At 40.0% G+C, this 14,038-nt stretch overlaps 1 protein-coding gene across 19 annotated transcripts in view; it reads right to left on the minus strand.

Moving 5' to 3' along the window:
• GTDC1 (glycosyltransferase like domain containing 1) overlaps positions 1-14,038 on the minus strand; it is a 446,641-nt gene that overhangs the window by 117,548 nt on the left and 315,055 nt on the right. For 16 of the 19 annotated variants that reach the window (XR_007478257.1, XM_049711959.1, XM_049711957.1 and 13 more), the window contains one exon: positions 385-717. The exons of the other annotated variants lie outside the window; for them this stretch is intronic. Coding sequence is in view for 15 of the 16 variants with exons in the window: in XM_049711959.1 (XP_049567916.1) it covers positions 385-717 (333 nt within the window). In the remaining variant the exon portion in view is untranslated. The remainder of the gene's footprint in view (positions 1-384; positions 718-14,038) is intronic. 19 annotated transcript variants of the gene reach the window in all.

Raw genomic sequence — 14,038 nt, forward strand, 5'->3', positions numbered from 1 at the left:
TTTTTGTTTTAATGGTAATACTTTGTTAGCAATGTGTAGCTATAAAATAGTGTGGTGATAACGGTATATATATAAAAAATATGAAATCCTATTACACTTTGAAACTTCTTGAATGAGATTCTGTTTCCTGGAAGCGTCAAGCTGCTGTTGTTAGTTGAGCAAATCACTGCAAATAATTATCTGTGATTCAAATTTAATCTAAGTACACAACCATGAATATAAAGACACTGAGTAGTGCCACCCTGGCATCACACTGGTAGCACTGCCACATTAAAATGATCTTTTTCCAAAGCTATAGGGACAACAAATTACTAAGTCGATCATCAGAATATATTTTCTATTACCAGTTCGACAACTTACTAAATTGGTATGTCTTACACTTACCACCTGTGAGGCCAGACAATATGCAATGGTCTTTGTTGATCATCAGCTCCAGCCAAAATGTTACACGGATTTTGTTTATGTTCCCCATGATGAGTGCTTGAATTATCTGATGAGCTGAATGTTTTCAAGTATGACTCCTGCCTTACTGAGCCACCCAGGTTTTCTTGTTGTGCAGCATCACAGGATCCAGACTCTGAATCAAAATTCTTCAATAAATTCTCAGAACCTCTCTGCTCCTGTTGGAAAGGAAGGGCCATGGATGGAGCAACACCGCCATTTCCTTTAAGGCTGGGTATCTTCTGTAAATGCGCTGCTTTGTGCCTGGGCATGAATCTGTTACAAAAAGAAAATGCAGTATACGTTTAGTGAAAATACTATTTAAAATTTGCTCTTTACCTTTCTGTAAGCACATGATGATGATGTATAAAAACTGAGAAAAAAAAAAAACTAAAGATATAACAAAAATTCTAGGAAGAGCACAAAAAGCAGTAGTCACCAAGAGAAAGTTCAAAAGTTTGAAATTAGACCAGATTGTCTTTGGTTTCCAAAGAGTTTCTGTGGCTATAAAAATCTGCACTGCACATACCATAAAAAATCAGGGTAGAGCGATGGTTTAGCGTTTTCTTTACTTGTCTTTCTGGAGTTCTATGTTTTCCAGTCATGACATGGCCCAGTGTTTATTTTCAAAACATACTTTTGCTCATTAACCTACAAAAATGCTTGAAACTTCCTGAATTAACACTGGGTATTTCTGCTCACATGACTGTTCTGTATTCCTGGGCACTTGTACACGTTTTTATTAAGTTGACTTTGCTAATATTTCTTTTTTTTTAAAAAAAATTTATTTATTTTTATTTTTGGCTGTGTTGGGTCTTCGTTGCTGTGCATGGGCTTTCTCTAGTTGCAGCGAGCGGGGGCTACTCTTCGTTGTGGTGTGCAGGCTTCTCATTGTCGTGGCTTCTCTTGTTGCAGAGCACAGGCTCTAGGCACACAGGCTTCAGTAGTTGTGGCACATGGACTCAGCAGTTGTGGCTTGTGGGCTCTAGAGCGCAGGCTCAGTAGTTGTGGCACACGGGCTTAGTTGCTCCGCAGCATGTGGGATCTTCCCGGGCCAGGGTTTGAACCCGTGTCCCTTGCATCGGTAGGCAGATTCTTAACCACTGTGCCACCAGGGAAGCCCAACTATTAGGTCAGCAGCTAATCCAAAACCACATCTGTTGGACTTCATCTTCTTATTGGCTCCCAAATGGTCTAAGGTTTTATAAGGATCACATAGCTTGGTCCCTTGCTGATATTTCTTGAAGTATCTTTTTATATTTTTTTCATTACCATCTCACCCCTTTCTTCCCATAATGCTTTGTCATAGAGTTCGATATCTGCTACTTGTCGATAGAAGCAAACACATAAAATGCAACCAAGGAATTCACCAAGTACTAGGGAGCAAACCAGTAGACAGAGTGGGAGACAGACTTGAGAACAACAAAGGAACCTGTGGCGGAACACAGTATATCAAGAATGGACATTCTAACTTTTAAAACTGAGAACTAGAGATTAATTCTGACTTGGGGATAAGTAAAGGCTAAGAGGGTTTTATTTGACTGATTCTGAAAGGCAGAGAGGGGGAAGTTTTGAATGGAGGGAACAGTGTGATCAAAGGAAAAGGGTGTGAAAGAGCATGAACTCTTCAGGGAATAAGATGCACGGCAGAGTCTGAGTCCCGGGATCTGAGGTATAGAGAGGCAGGCTGGGGCCGGACAACAAGGGTGTTCTCAGAGGCCCTGAGCCCCATGCAGAGACTCGGCCCCTTACCTGGATTGTGGAGTATGTGAAGAAATGGAGAGTACATGCATTTAAGAGGTAGGTGAGGAAGAAGAACCACAGAACCAAGGAAAGCAATGAGGAACATTTGGAAGAGCTGAAAGGGAATCTGAGAGTAATATCACACTATTGAGGTAAATTAAGAGCTCCTAAAGCACGGGTAGGAAAAAGAACCAAGAGTTCTTAAAACTGTTAAAAAAAAAAAAAAAGGGTGTGAAACACTGTAGAGGTGTTACAGCAGCAGAAACGACAGGGCGATTTTGGCCTCGTTATACCGTAGATCACTGGCTACTGCCAGGGCGGTTCGTGTGGGGTGAGGGCAGAGAGAAACCAGACACTGGTTAGGGAGAGAGGGGGACAAAGAGAAGAAAGGAGAAGGCAAGGTCAAGTTTTCTTTAATGGGGTGCATGTCCACAGGGGTGCTCGCTTGGGGATACTTGCTAGGGAAGGGAGCAGGATCCTGAGGAAACAGAGAAGTCTTAGAAAATGGAAGTAGAGGGGCTTCCCTGGAGGTGCAGTGGTTGAGAGTCCGCCTGCCAATGCAGGGGACACGGCTTCGTGCCCCGGTCCGGGAGGACCCCACATGCCGTGGAGTGGCTGGGCCCGTGAGCCATGGCCGCTGAGCCTGCGCGTCTGGAGCCTGTGCTCCGCAACGGGAGAGGCCACAACAGTGAGAGGCCCGCGTACCACAAAAATACCCCCAACAAAATGGAAGTAGAAAAACATCATAAGGTGTGACAATGGCAGGATGCTTGCTGCAGGGGAAGTAGGGCCTTATTCAAGAGAACACACTCCGTGCTTCCTTACAAAGCTGAGAGGGAAGAAGAAGAGAGAGACGGAATTGAAAAGAACCGTTTCAGGTGGCAGGTGCGGAATCCAGTGCGTCCCCAAAGCCTTGGACGAGGCCATGTATTTCAAGCGAGGTGAGGAGAGATGGTGCTCAAGAAGTGACCTGAGTCAGAAGGTCGCCGTGGAGAGGGGGATGGGCGATCGCTAGTTCCGAACCAACGGGCAGGTGAACAAGGCTAAGCAACAGTGTGGGTTCTGCTGCGAACTGGAAATCCAGTCTGGCTGTAGTATGCCATGTACATTCTAGAAGCAAAAGGCGTGATGTGGGGGGCTCTGTGCTTGTTTCGTGAGGCCTTTTGAGAAAAATCACCTTACTGTATAAGCCACCTCCCCCCACACCCGTGCCCTGTCATAAGTGGATGAAGTAGATATTGCATATGGACAGATAAAACACGAAGAATGGGGCTAGCCTCCTTGGTATGCCCTTATAAAATAACACATTAATTCTTGATTTAAAATGGAAAAAGAAGGGAAAAGGATCTGAAAAAGAATATATATATATGAAATACTAAAAAAAACTGAGTCACTTTGCTGTACACCTGAAACTAACACAGCATTGTAAATCCATTATACTTCCATTTAAAAAACGAACATTGAATTTAATATCTCTCTTTAGATTATTAGGTTAAGGAAATTTATTGAATTATAATGAATGCTGTACTAAAAATGTTTCTTCTCATCTGCAGACCTTTAAAAACTCAGTGGTCACAACCTCAGTCTTATTAGAACTGCTCTAATAAAAAATTAGAGAGTTTATTTTTTAAAAAATGGAAAGAAACTTGGGCATATACAGATTAGAGTTTCAGATCTCACAGGTCCAAAATCATGAAGGGAGGTAACCAACCTTCTTCCTGAAATAAATTCAAAATATTGAGGAGATTCTAAGGAACTAAAAATCAATAGGAAAGTTCCCATCGATCACCACTAAAAGAAAAAACATGACTATGACAATATCCTCAACTTCTCCTAAACAAATGGAACAAATGGTAAGAGAAGGAACATCTGTACATATGTGGAAATCAACAATAGCGCAAGCGAAGTAACCTATTTGTTTATGTCAGATAAAGAACACCAGGCAAGCTTAAAAAGGATTTTAACAGAATTACAAACTTGGTGCACGAAGGATTCACACACACACACACACACACACACACACACAAATCAATGGGCATTGAAACAACATATCTTCATTTTAGAAAACAGTATCATGACCCATCTTGCTCATAAAATCCCTTTATATTGGCCAGCATGTGAGCAAAATTGCAAATTAAAAGAGATGGGAGATTGGCTAAAGGTTTGTAAGCAACGGGAACTGGTCACTGACAAGGAATCTAGCTGTGGACAAGGTGCTAGGCCTGCTTTTTTGCAATACATTTCCTAAATGTTCTCAAGGATGAACAGAATCCCACCTTAACCCAGGTTGCGGATGACTGACTAGATAGGTGGTGGTGAATAAGGACATGGGAAGATGCAGAATATCAATATGGACAGAAACCCAAAACTCAGCTTATTAATATTATGAAATTGACAAAATAAAATAAACCTGAAAGCAGTAGGACATGTGGAAAAGACTATGTAGATTTCCTGGAGTTTGACAAGATGAGTCTGGGCTGATTGGACCAGCAAACTAACTGATGCTGCTTGGTTATGGAACGTGATGTACAGGACAGGGAGAGACCAAGCCTGTGGGAGCAGAATACTGTGCAAATGCTGATTTCATCTGAGGCAGCTGATAACTATATATGTTTGAAAATTAGAGAGTTCTAAGAAGAGCAATAATAATGATTAAGGCAATGGAAGAATTGATTTATGAGGACAGATTAAAGGAGCTAAATATGAATAGCCTGGTTAAGTGACAACTAGAGGGGTACATAATAGGAATCTCCAAGGAAAGAGAATAATTATTTAGCCAGGTACAAGGGGGTATAACTAGGAGTAATGAGATGAAATTAAGAATGGGAAAATTTAAGCTGAATTTCCAGAAAAACTCCCTGACGGTGTAATTTATTAGCTCATGGAATAAATTCCCTATGGAAATGCTATAGCTAGGGAAACTTAATAATAGAACTGGACAAAATACCAAAAATAATATAGATGATAATCCAGTACTTGAAAGAAGGTGGTTACGTGCTATGCTTTCCTTGTTTACAATATCTTCTCATATTTTTCTCTAATAGTCTTTTATATAGAGTGATTGTTACCCAAAGAAGTATTTAGGCAATTAGCTAAATCTAAAAGGAAATACGTCCTTTAGGTGAGGGAAGCTAAAATTACTTCAGTTTTCATATATTCTGCAGTAATAATTTTTTACTACTTTGTTTCAGCAGAGCTGATCTTGAAGCAAGCTGGACAAATGTATTACTATTTCTAAAAAACAAAACAAAACAAAACGATCCTCAACTACCATCCCACACAGTCTACTCTGATTCTCTGTGTGTGACATGAAACCCATATTGTCATAGACATGTTTTATATAAACAATTTATTGCCATAATAGAAATCAAAAAACTTTATTCCAGCTTTTCTATATGTAGCTCTATGGTCAATTACTTCACATCAATACCAAGATCAAATAGACATATACTAACAAGCAGTTTGCTTAATAATAGTCACCACACTAATTAACCCATCCAGAACATTCTTAATCAGATGCTATTTGAAATGTACAGTGAAGAGAAGACTGGCAATAAACGGTTCTATGCTAAAAAAGCAAATAATACCTTACCGATGGGGTGATACTGGCTTTTTTATAGAACCGGACAGAATGTTCACACTATCCTGGTGTGAACTCAGTGAAGTAACTATGCAAATAGGCACATGACCGAACACTTCCTTCCTCCTCCCCAGCTTCAACTCTGGGAGAGGTGCTAATGAGAAGAGGAAAGGTACAGAGGTAAGGAGTGAAGGAGAGAAAAGAAAGAATACCAGTGAGCTGCCTTCTAGAGCACATGGCAGCCTTGCCGTTTAACCATCCCCTCAGTTTTTCTTAAAGAAATGCTACTGCCCACCTTACTCACAGAATGTCCTTCCTGTTTCTGAATCTCTCAGAAGCCCTATTCAAACATGTTTTCACTCTTAGAAAGATTCTGGTTACTGTAGTCGTTTCCAATCTGTTATCAGCCTTGGGACCCCACTCCCAACTTTTTTCCAACCAATAGTCAATCTTTGAAACAAAAGTAGAACCTTCCCTCTGCCTCCTCTCCTTCTTTCCCACCTCTGTCCCCCAGGGTGGGTCCAGAGGCGTTGCCACAAAACCCCAGTACTATGTTGAGGGATGTTTAAAGACACAGCTGGAATAAGTACTTTCCAGACCTAAATCTGATTGCTTCCCTGCACTACCCACATCCAAACACACAAACGTAGAGCTGGACCTGTAGGAATGGCCAAATGCCTTATTTGGATTAGTCCGAAAATACCAGATTTGGGCGGAGCTTAAACCGATGCTAAGATTGAGGGTAAGCAAAGGAAATGCTCTAGGCTCCTTAGCTGATTTCTGCTGAAGTTGAGGAGCCAGCATATGTTTAGCTGACCAACAGAGGTAGTCAGGAGGAAGGCGATAAGATAAAGCAAGTCACATCAACTTAGGACATTGAGACTGATTCATGTGTTGTTGAAGAGAATGCTGTGGCTAAAATGTATGTCATGTGGAATACGTTGCCTACAAACATCTTTTTGAGAGATTTCAATGAAAAGTACTTAATATGGTAAGTTCAACCTATAGAATCTCATAAATAAGTACCCACAGATAAGAGTCCTCAGGACATGATTAAGTCATGCTTCTCAAAGCAGATCTGGAAGACAGCGTGTGAAAAAAAATGATGCAAATGAGTGGATGATTAAAGAGACAGAGAGAGGGCATAATTCATCAACGATTATTTCAAATATGAGCCAATGAGAAAAGAGGAGAGTCTTAGCAACTGGAATATGGAAACTGGCCTCCCTGTGGGGCAGGCACAGAGAGAGGGGGCTGAGGGAGCTCAGCGTGTGTACATGTAGCTCAGGTGTCGGGGAGGGAGAACAGTACGGCCATCCCTTCAGGCTGAAGTCTCACAAGGTGTGTTCTGTTTATCACGAAACAGAACGTGTAGGTATTGCCCTAGAGAAGGTTTTGTGAGAGATCAAGTTTTGGAAATGCTGGATTAAAGTTAAACATTTCTTCACAGCAGAACTTCCCAAAGCACATGCTAGTATGTTCAGTAAATATGTTCATTCATTCATTCTTTTGTTCATTCAATAAATATTTATTTAACACCTATTGTGTGATAGAGACATTGTGTTTATTGTTTCCCAAACTTAGCACTTAATGAAACAAGGACCAATCCCCCGAAGTCCTCACCACCCCCCCACACACACGCATACACACAAAGAGGCACCTTAAGAATTAATATTCGACAAAGGATACCCTGGGAAATACTACTTTAGACCCTAGGAGGTGCACAGCCTAAGTCAAAAAGCATGGGCAACCAGATAGGTGATGGCATATTTTATATAGTAGGGATGGCAGAGGAGTGGGAAAATGCATTCCCTCTCCAAATGATGAAACTCAGCCCAAAAGGCCATTCACCAAGGCCACACATCAGTAGAGAAAAGGAAGTCTGAAGATATCAGGGAAACCTGTGAAAAAAGTAACAGAAAAAAATACAGTTCAAGGCTAATATGGATGACAGCAGAAAAAAATATCATTCGATTTTATCACAGCAATTTCTGTGGATTCTGGGACAGAAACCATGTTGAGAGTTGAAGAGAAGGGAAATAGGAATCAAAGATAAATAATTTTTCCAAAACCAACTGGGAAGACGCATCCAGGCAGTTCAGTGATCTAAGTTCTTGGGTGATTTATAACAAAAACTATTCACTGTTTCCAAACAATGTGTTGGAAATTAATTACAAAATTAACATTTTTAGAATTTTAGCCACATAAGCAAATATCAAAGATAATCAAAAAATCATGTTGCCCACATGTATCCAATATATCACTTATATGGTAAGCAGATTTATATAAACCTATAAAGTATAAAAGTAAAGATCTTAATCTAGCATTCTCATGTGCACGCATACACCCCCTATACTTCTTGCCACATTGTCTTCACTAAATAAAGGAATCACAAACAAGGAAGTCTATCATAATTAAAACTGGATGTCTGAAGACCACAACGTTGAACAGAAAGACAGACTTATGCTTGGTGGTTGGCTGTAGGGATGGCTGCTCCTCTTTACTGGAGATGGCTATGGGCTAATATTCAAAAAATAGATGGCACATGTCTACGAAGGCTGTTTCAACAAGAAACTCTGGCAGAACATTATTTGAACAAATTTGAATCACAGATGAGTCAATCACCATCCACATGTACATAGCACAAATGCTCTGGGGGAACAGCCATCCAACAACACCGCGGCTGTTTAGGCCATGTCATTGAAATGCTCGAGTTTCGTGCCTGAACCAAATTTCAACTCCCATGGTGCAAATTTTCAAAGCCAACATGCAACATTGACAGCAGTCCGAGAGAGGATACTGAGCAAGGGTGTCTTGCTTTGACTACGAAGAATCTGTTTTGTGACAAGATAGGAAAACAGGATCCATAGAAACTAGCCTCAGTTAAAATTAACAAGCAAACCCTACTTGTTAGCCTGAGAAAGGCATGCTGAAACTGAAAGCATATTTATGGCTATCAGACTGGCCTCATTATCCATGTATGGTCCCAGGGATGACACACTTAGTCAAGACAGCATCTTCTCTTGAAGGCTGCCAAAGAGAGAAGCTTCAGCTTCCTCTCTTCTGTTTAAGGTCCATCATTTTCTGATGTCTGTCCTTTAAATAGCTGGGATATATGACTGTCATAAGGAAAAGATGGTTCTGTTCCCACGAGTCTGTTTTTTTATATTTTTTTCCACCAGCATTTCTAAGAATCATTTCTGAAAATCTAACACTCTCCATATACCTTATTTATACCATTTATTTACAATACATGGCTTCTTCTGGCAACACAGCTTATGTAATTAGTATTATTTAACTTAAATAATTATGCCTCAATTCCTCATTCTCTTTTTAAAAAAATTTTTATTGGCGTATAGTTGATTTACAATGTTGTATTAGTTTCAGGTGTACAGTACAGTGAATCAGTTACACATAAACATATACCCACTCTTTTATTAGATCCTTTTCCCATATAGGTCATAACAGAGTATTGAGTAGAGTTCCCTGTGCTATACAGTAGGTCCTTATTCGTTATCTCTTTTGTATATAGTAGTGTGTATATGTCAATCTCTCTTAATTCCAAAGTGTTTTAGATTGTACACACTGCTAATTTAACTGCCTACTAGTATGAGCAGTTTGTCTTATGCAATTTTATAAAATCCCTTGATGATATACTGCTCCCATACAGAAAACTTAAGGTCCTTAACAATGTATGAGACTAGGAAAAGCTACCTTGCATGTTGCCACAGCCCATGTTTATCAAACCCAGAGCCATCCTTGTGAACAGATGCATGCACACTTCTCATGATTCGCATTCCTCCCCCGAAAAGAGCTAAGCACCACAAAACCCTCTATTTTACACAAGGTTTACTGTAGTAATTGAACACAGTCAGCAAAGTTGCAGGCTAAACTGCAAACAGTGAATCTTTATCTTCCTACCTCCCCTGTAAGCACTCTCCACCAACTGGTTGTTAATTCCCTAAGAGCTTTACGCTCCTTCCCAGTGGCCCAGGGCCCCCATCCCTGCCACGCTCACCACCATGCATCCCCTTGCATCTACCTTGAATCATGCCCTGTTCTTCCCTGTTGGCCTTGTTGGAAACTAATCTTAAATTCCCACAATGTACTAGTCATCTTCCATGCTCAATATGTGCCACTTTTCAAAAGCACAATACCTTAATTCAAGGAAACTAATCACAAATGGGATAATTGCACAGTAAGCCTATGAGATTCTTTTGGGAGGACAGGTGGAGAGAAATCTCTGTGAAGCACCTTAAAGTAAGTCCACTCAGGCAATGGGCATGTTGAAGAGGAGAGAACCCAGGCTGCAGTATTGGTACCCAGTATTGCATCGGTACTTCCTGTATTTGTGAATTTATTCAAATCACTTGATTTCTCTGAACCTCAGTTTTCTGATCTATGAAATGGGATAATATCTGTTTTTCCAAATTTCTTGAGAGGATTAAAAGAGAGTTGGTAATGATGTGTAGATGAGCTGAGGAAATCAAAGTAAACTTCCCATTTCCTTGCTTCTTTATGTAACATCCACACTTACGGAGTTATTTCTAAGGCCATCTTGGGTAACACTGGATTTCCTAGTTTGTAAATGCGTCACTGTCTTGACTCAGTCAACAAATATTCATTCAACAAATATCTAAGCTCCTTCTACGAGCAAGAGGTTGTGTCTTTTTTTTTTTTTTTTTTTTTTGCGGTACACGGGTCTCTTACTGTTGTGGCCTCTCCGTTGCAGAGCACAGGCTCTGGATGCGCAGGCTCAGAGGCTATGGCTCACGGGCCCAGCTGCTCCGCGGCATGTGGAATCTTCCCAGACCAGGGCACGAACTTGTGTCCGCTGCATCGGCAGGCGGACTCTCAACCACTGCGCCACCAGGGAAGCCCAAGGTTGTGTCTATTTTTACAAAAATGTTAGAGCATATGTAGTGACATTTCATACGTACTTATTTTGGTCTCTTACCCCCAGAAATTGTAAGCTATCCATATTACCTTTAAACTAAACTGTATTTACTGATTCCATTACTACAATGATCTAACTTTTCCATTTAAACTTAATAATTTGCTCATCATTTGTTTCATTAATAACTCAGAAGTGAAGTTTTAAAAGCTTCTATTCATTCACCCCGCTTAATTTAACGATAGTATACAAAAATGAAAAAAGTTCCCAAATGTGAATCTGAAGTAATTTCTTTCAAGCAAGAGGAAGTGGCTGTTTCACGTGTACATAGACTCAGCAAGCTGCTCGGTATGGATTTACCTCGTTAGCAAGTAAATGTTCACGTTACTCTGGGAATCCCATATCTTCTACAGCATCAGTAAAGCACTGAAGGAAACTCTAAAAATGATCTCTAATCACATGTCCTATTCCACAATTTTTTTTGGAAGCCATTATTTGGAGGTTGAAAGCAAGATAGTAAAATGTGCTGGTATTGAAGAAAGGATCACTTTCTTCTTTCCAAACAAAAATAGGAATTCCCTTAGGGCAGTGTTTCCAATTGGAGAGTATCCTTTAGAGCATGGTATCATTTTATGGGTGCTATGGGCCGAATTGTGTTCCCTCAAAATTGCTATGTTGAAGTCCTAACCCTGAATGTGACTATGTCTGGAGATAGGGTCTTTAGGAGGTAAGTAGGGTTAAATGAGGTCATAAGGATTGGTCCATAATCCGATAGGACTGTGGTCTTACAGGAAGAGGAAGAGATCTCTCTTCCTCTCTCTCTCTTTCTTCCCCCTTTCCTCCCACGGCCACATGTGAGGACACAGCCAGAAGGCAGCCAGCTGCAAGTCAGGAAGAGAGCTCTCCTCAGAATTGACTATACTAGCACCCTGATCTCAGACTTTCAGCCTCCAGAATGGTAAATTCCTGTGTTTAAACCACCCAGTCTATGGTATTTTGTTATGGCAGCCTGAGATGACGAATACAACTGGATACTGTTGTGGAAAAGAGGGGAAAGAATCAATACCATGATGGGTGAAATTTCCTGAACAGGGTATCAGGAAAATGATAGAGTGGAAGGTACCATATCTATGTTGACAGACAATGACAACAAGAGAATATTGTACAAGACGAGAGAGCTAACCATCAAAACTGATAAGAGAATTTGGGGGATGAAAAGGAGAAAATATGAATTGTGAAACAAAAATGTTCCTTTTTTAACTAAAAATAAAAAGAATAGAGAACTGAGTTTAGGAAAGAATTTTTCTTAAAAATTTGTTTGGTTGTGACATTTAATCTTTTGAAACCTGGGTTTCTTCATATGTTCAATGAGAATGAGACCAGTCCCCTAGACTTCCAATGGAAGTAGGAGGATCAAACTTCTAATCAAATCTACTGATTACCTTATAATTATTAAGAGGCAAAAAGGCACACTGGGTCAAGCAGGGCTCTAGGTATATTGTATTGTTTTAAATTCTGGGCTCTGCCACTTATTAGCTAACCTGGGGAAAGAGTTTTTTCTCTAATTATCAGTTACCCCATCTGTAAAATGGAGCTAATAATAATGCTGCCTTGCAGAGTTATGTTTTCCATGTTGCTTGGCACATAGTAAGAGCTCAGGAAATACTATTATTTTTTATTTTTGATAATAATGGAGAAGGTCAACATTATGCTCTCACGGTTACTAAAGAGATAATCAACATTCTAAAAACTCCAGTCTCTGACTCCACTGGCCCTCTCATAGTTAAGCTACTTTATAAATCAGAGACCCATGCCTTTCTTTAAGATGTGTTTTTCTTGTTAACTCTCACAAGTTACACTTTAGCCATCCATTTAAGGCAGGCATTTTAATGTTACCTTACTTTCATTTGTATACTAATCAAAGATTTGTTCTCTGTCTAGAGGCACATTAATTACAAAAAGCCTCAATGTTATAAATCAAACAAATATATTCTTCCTTTTCTATTATTTGTTTCCTGTGGTGCTTCTTTCTACCTTACGCTTTTCCTTGTCTTTCCTTTTATTCCTTCATTTTTCTAACTGAGAGGTTCCATCTTCTCCCTTCTTAAAGCTGTATAAACCAGAAAAGTAAAACCAGGAAATTTAAAACATCAGTTTCCAGGTCTCTGAAGCATGAACAGATGGGCATCAAAAATCCAGTCTTTTATTTTTTCCTTTTTCGTTTTCCTACCCACAACCTGAATAAATCAAAATTACCAGCAAATCCAACTTCCAGCACAAACCCCCTTTTTTTCCCAATGCTACAGCATTAAGTATTGATTCACTTCAAGTTCTGGTTCTACGCTGTCTAATTTTTAAGCCACAGAAACTGTCTTTATTCCAAACTAATATTTTAAGATACAACTTTGTTAACTTTACATTTGAAATAAAGCCTTTAAATGTACAAAGTGAGTGTACAAGCACTTCCACTTTCTTCAGGTTTTCTATACTTTCTAGTATTTCTAAGTTTGGAAGAGATGGGTAAAGTGCTGGGCTATTACTAGAATATAACCAAGGCTTGAAGGTAAAGAAAGACTTACATACTCAGTGAAAATACTGAGTGAAAAAGGTCAGAGAGAAAAACATTTATTCACCGTTCAACCCAAATTGGAACGCCTATTATGTGCCAGGCGAATAGCCAAGATGCCCTCACGAAACACCCAATGGGGTAGGTGCTCCAATCAGGGGAGAATTAGGTATTATGATTATGAGAACCCAGGCCTGGGGAGGGGGGCTAATGTCAAGAAAGGCTCTCCAGAGAAGGTGCTCTTTCGGCTGAGACCTCAATGATGATTAGAAGGTAGCCAGGTGTGAATGTGAGAGGTGGACTGTGTTAAGAACAACAGCATGTGCAAAGGACCTGGTGAGAAAACATGGTTCAGGGGTAAAAGCAAAATATGGCCAGAGCACTGAGTGAGTGTGGATAGCAATGAAGGTAAGGGAGGGGGAGGTCAAAAATGAGGCTCGAGAAATAACCAGGGGGAGGACTTTCTGCCCTTAATAATATAAGTAAGAGGTTTATAGCCATTTGAGGAATTTCTAATCAGATTGGGTCTGAATAAAAATGCTGCGTGCGGTATGAAGAACAGACTGGGGAAAACATGGAAGAGTAAACATCAGTTTGAAATCCCTCTGCCTTTTGAAGCTCTACTGAAATAATGGTATGGGAATTTTTATAAGGCATGGACTCTCAGGGACAACAAGAATAATTGAGTAAGATGACAACAGAAAAGAAATGTCAACTGGATTTCAAGAGATGGAAGCAAATGGATGAGTGGTGTTGGAGCAGAGAGAAGGAGGCAGAATGCTTCTGTAAGTGTAGGTGATTCTGCTTGTGTACG

Source organism: Orcinus orca, chromosome 7 (assembly GCF_937001465.1).
Source record: "Orcinus orca chromosome 7, mOrcOrc1.1, whole genome shotgun sequence".
NCBI lineage: Eukaryota > Metazoa > Chordata > Mammalia > Artiodactyla > Delphinidae > Orcinus > Orcinus orca.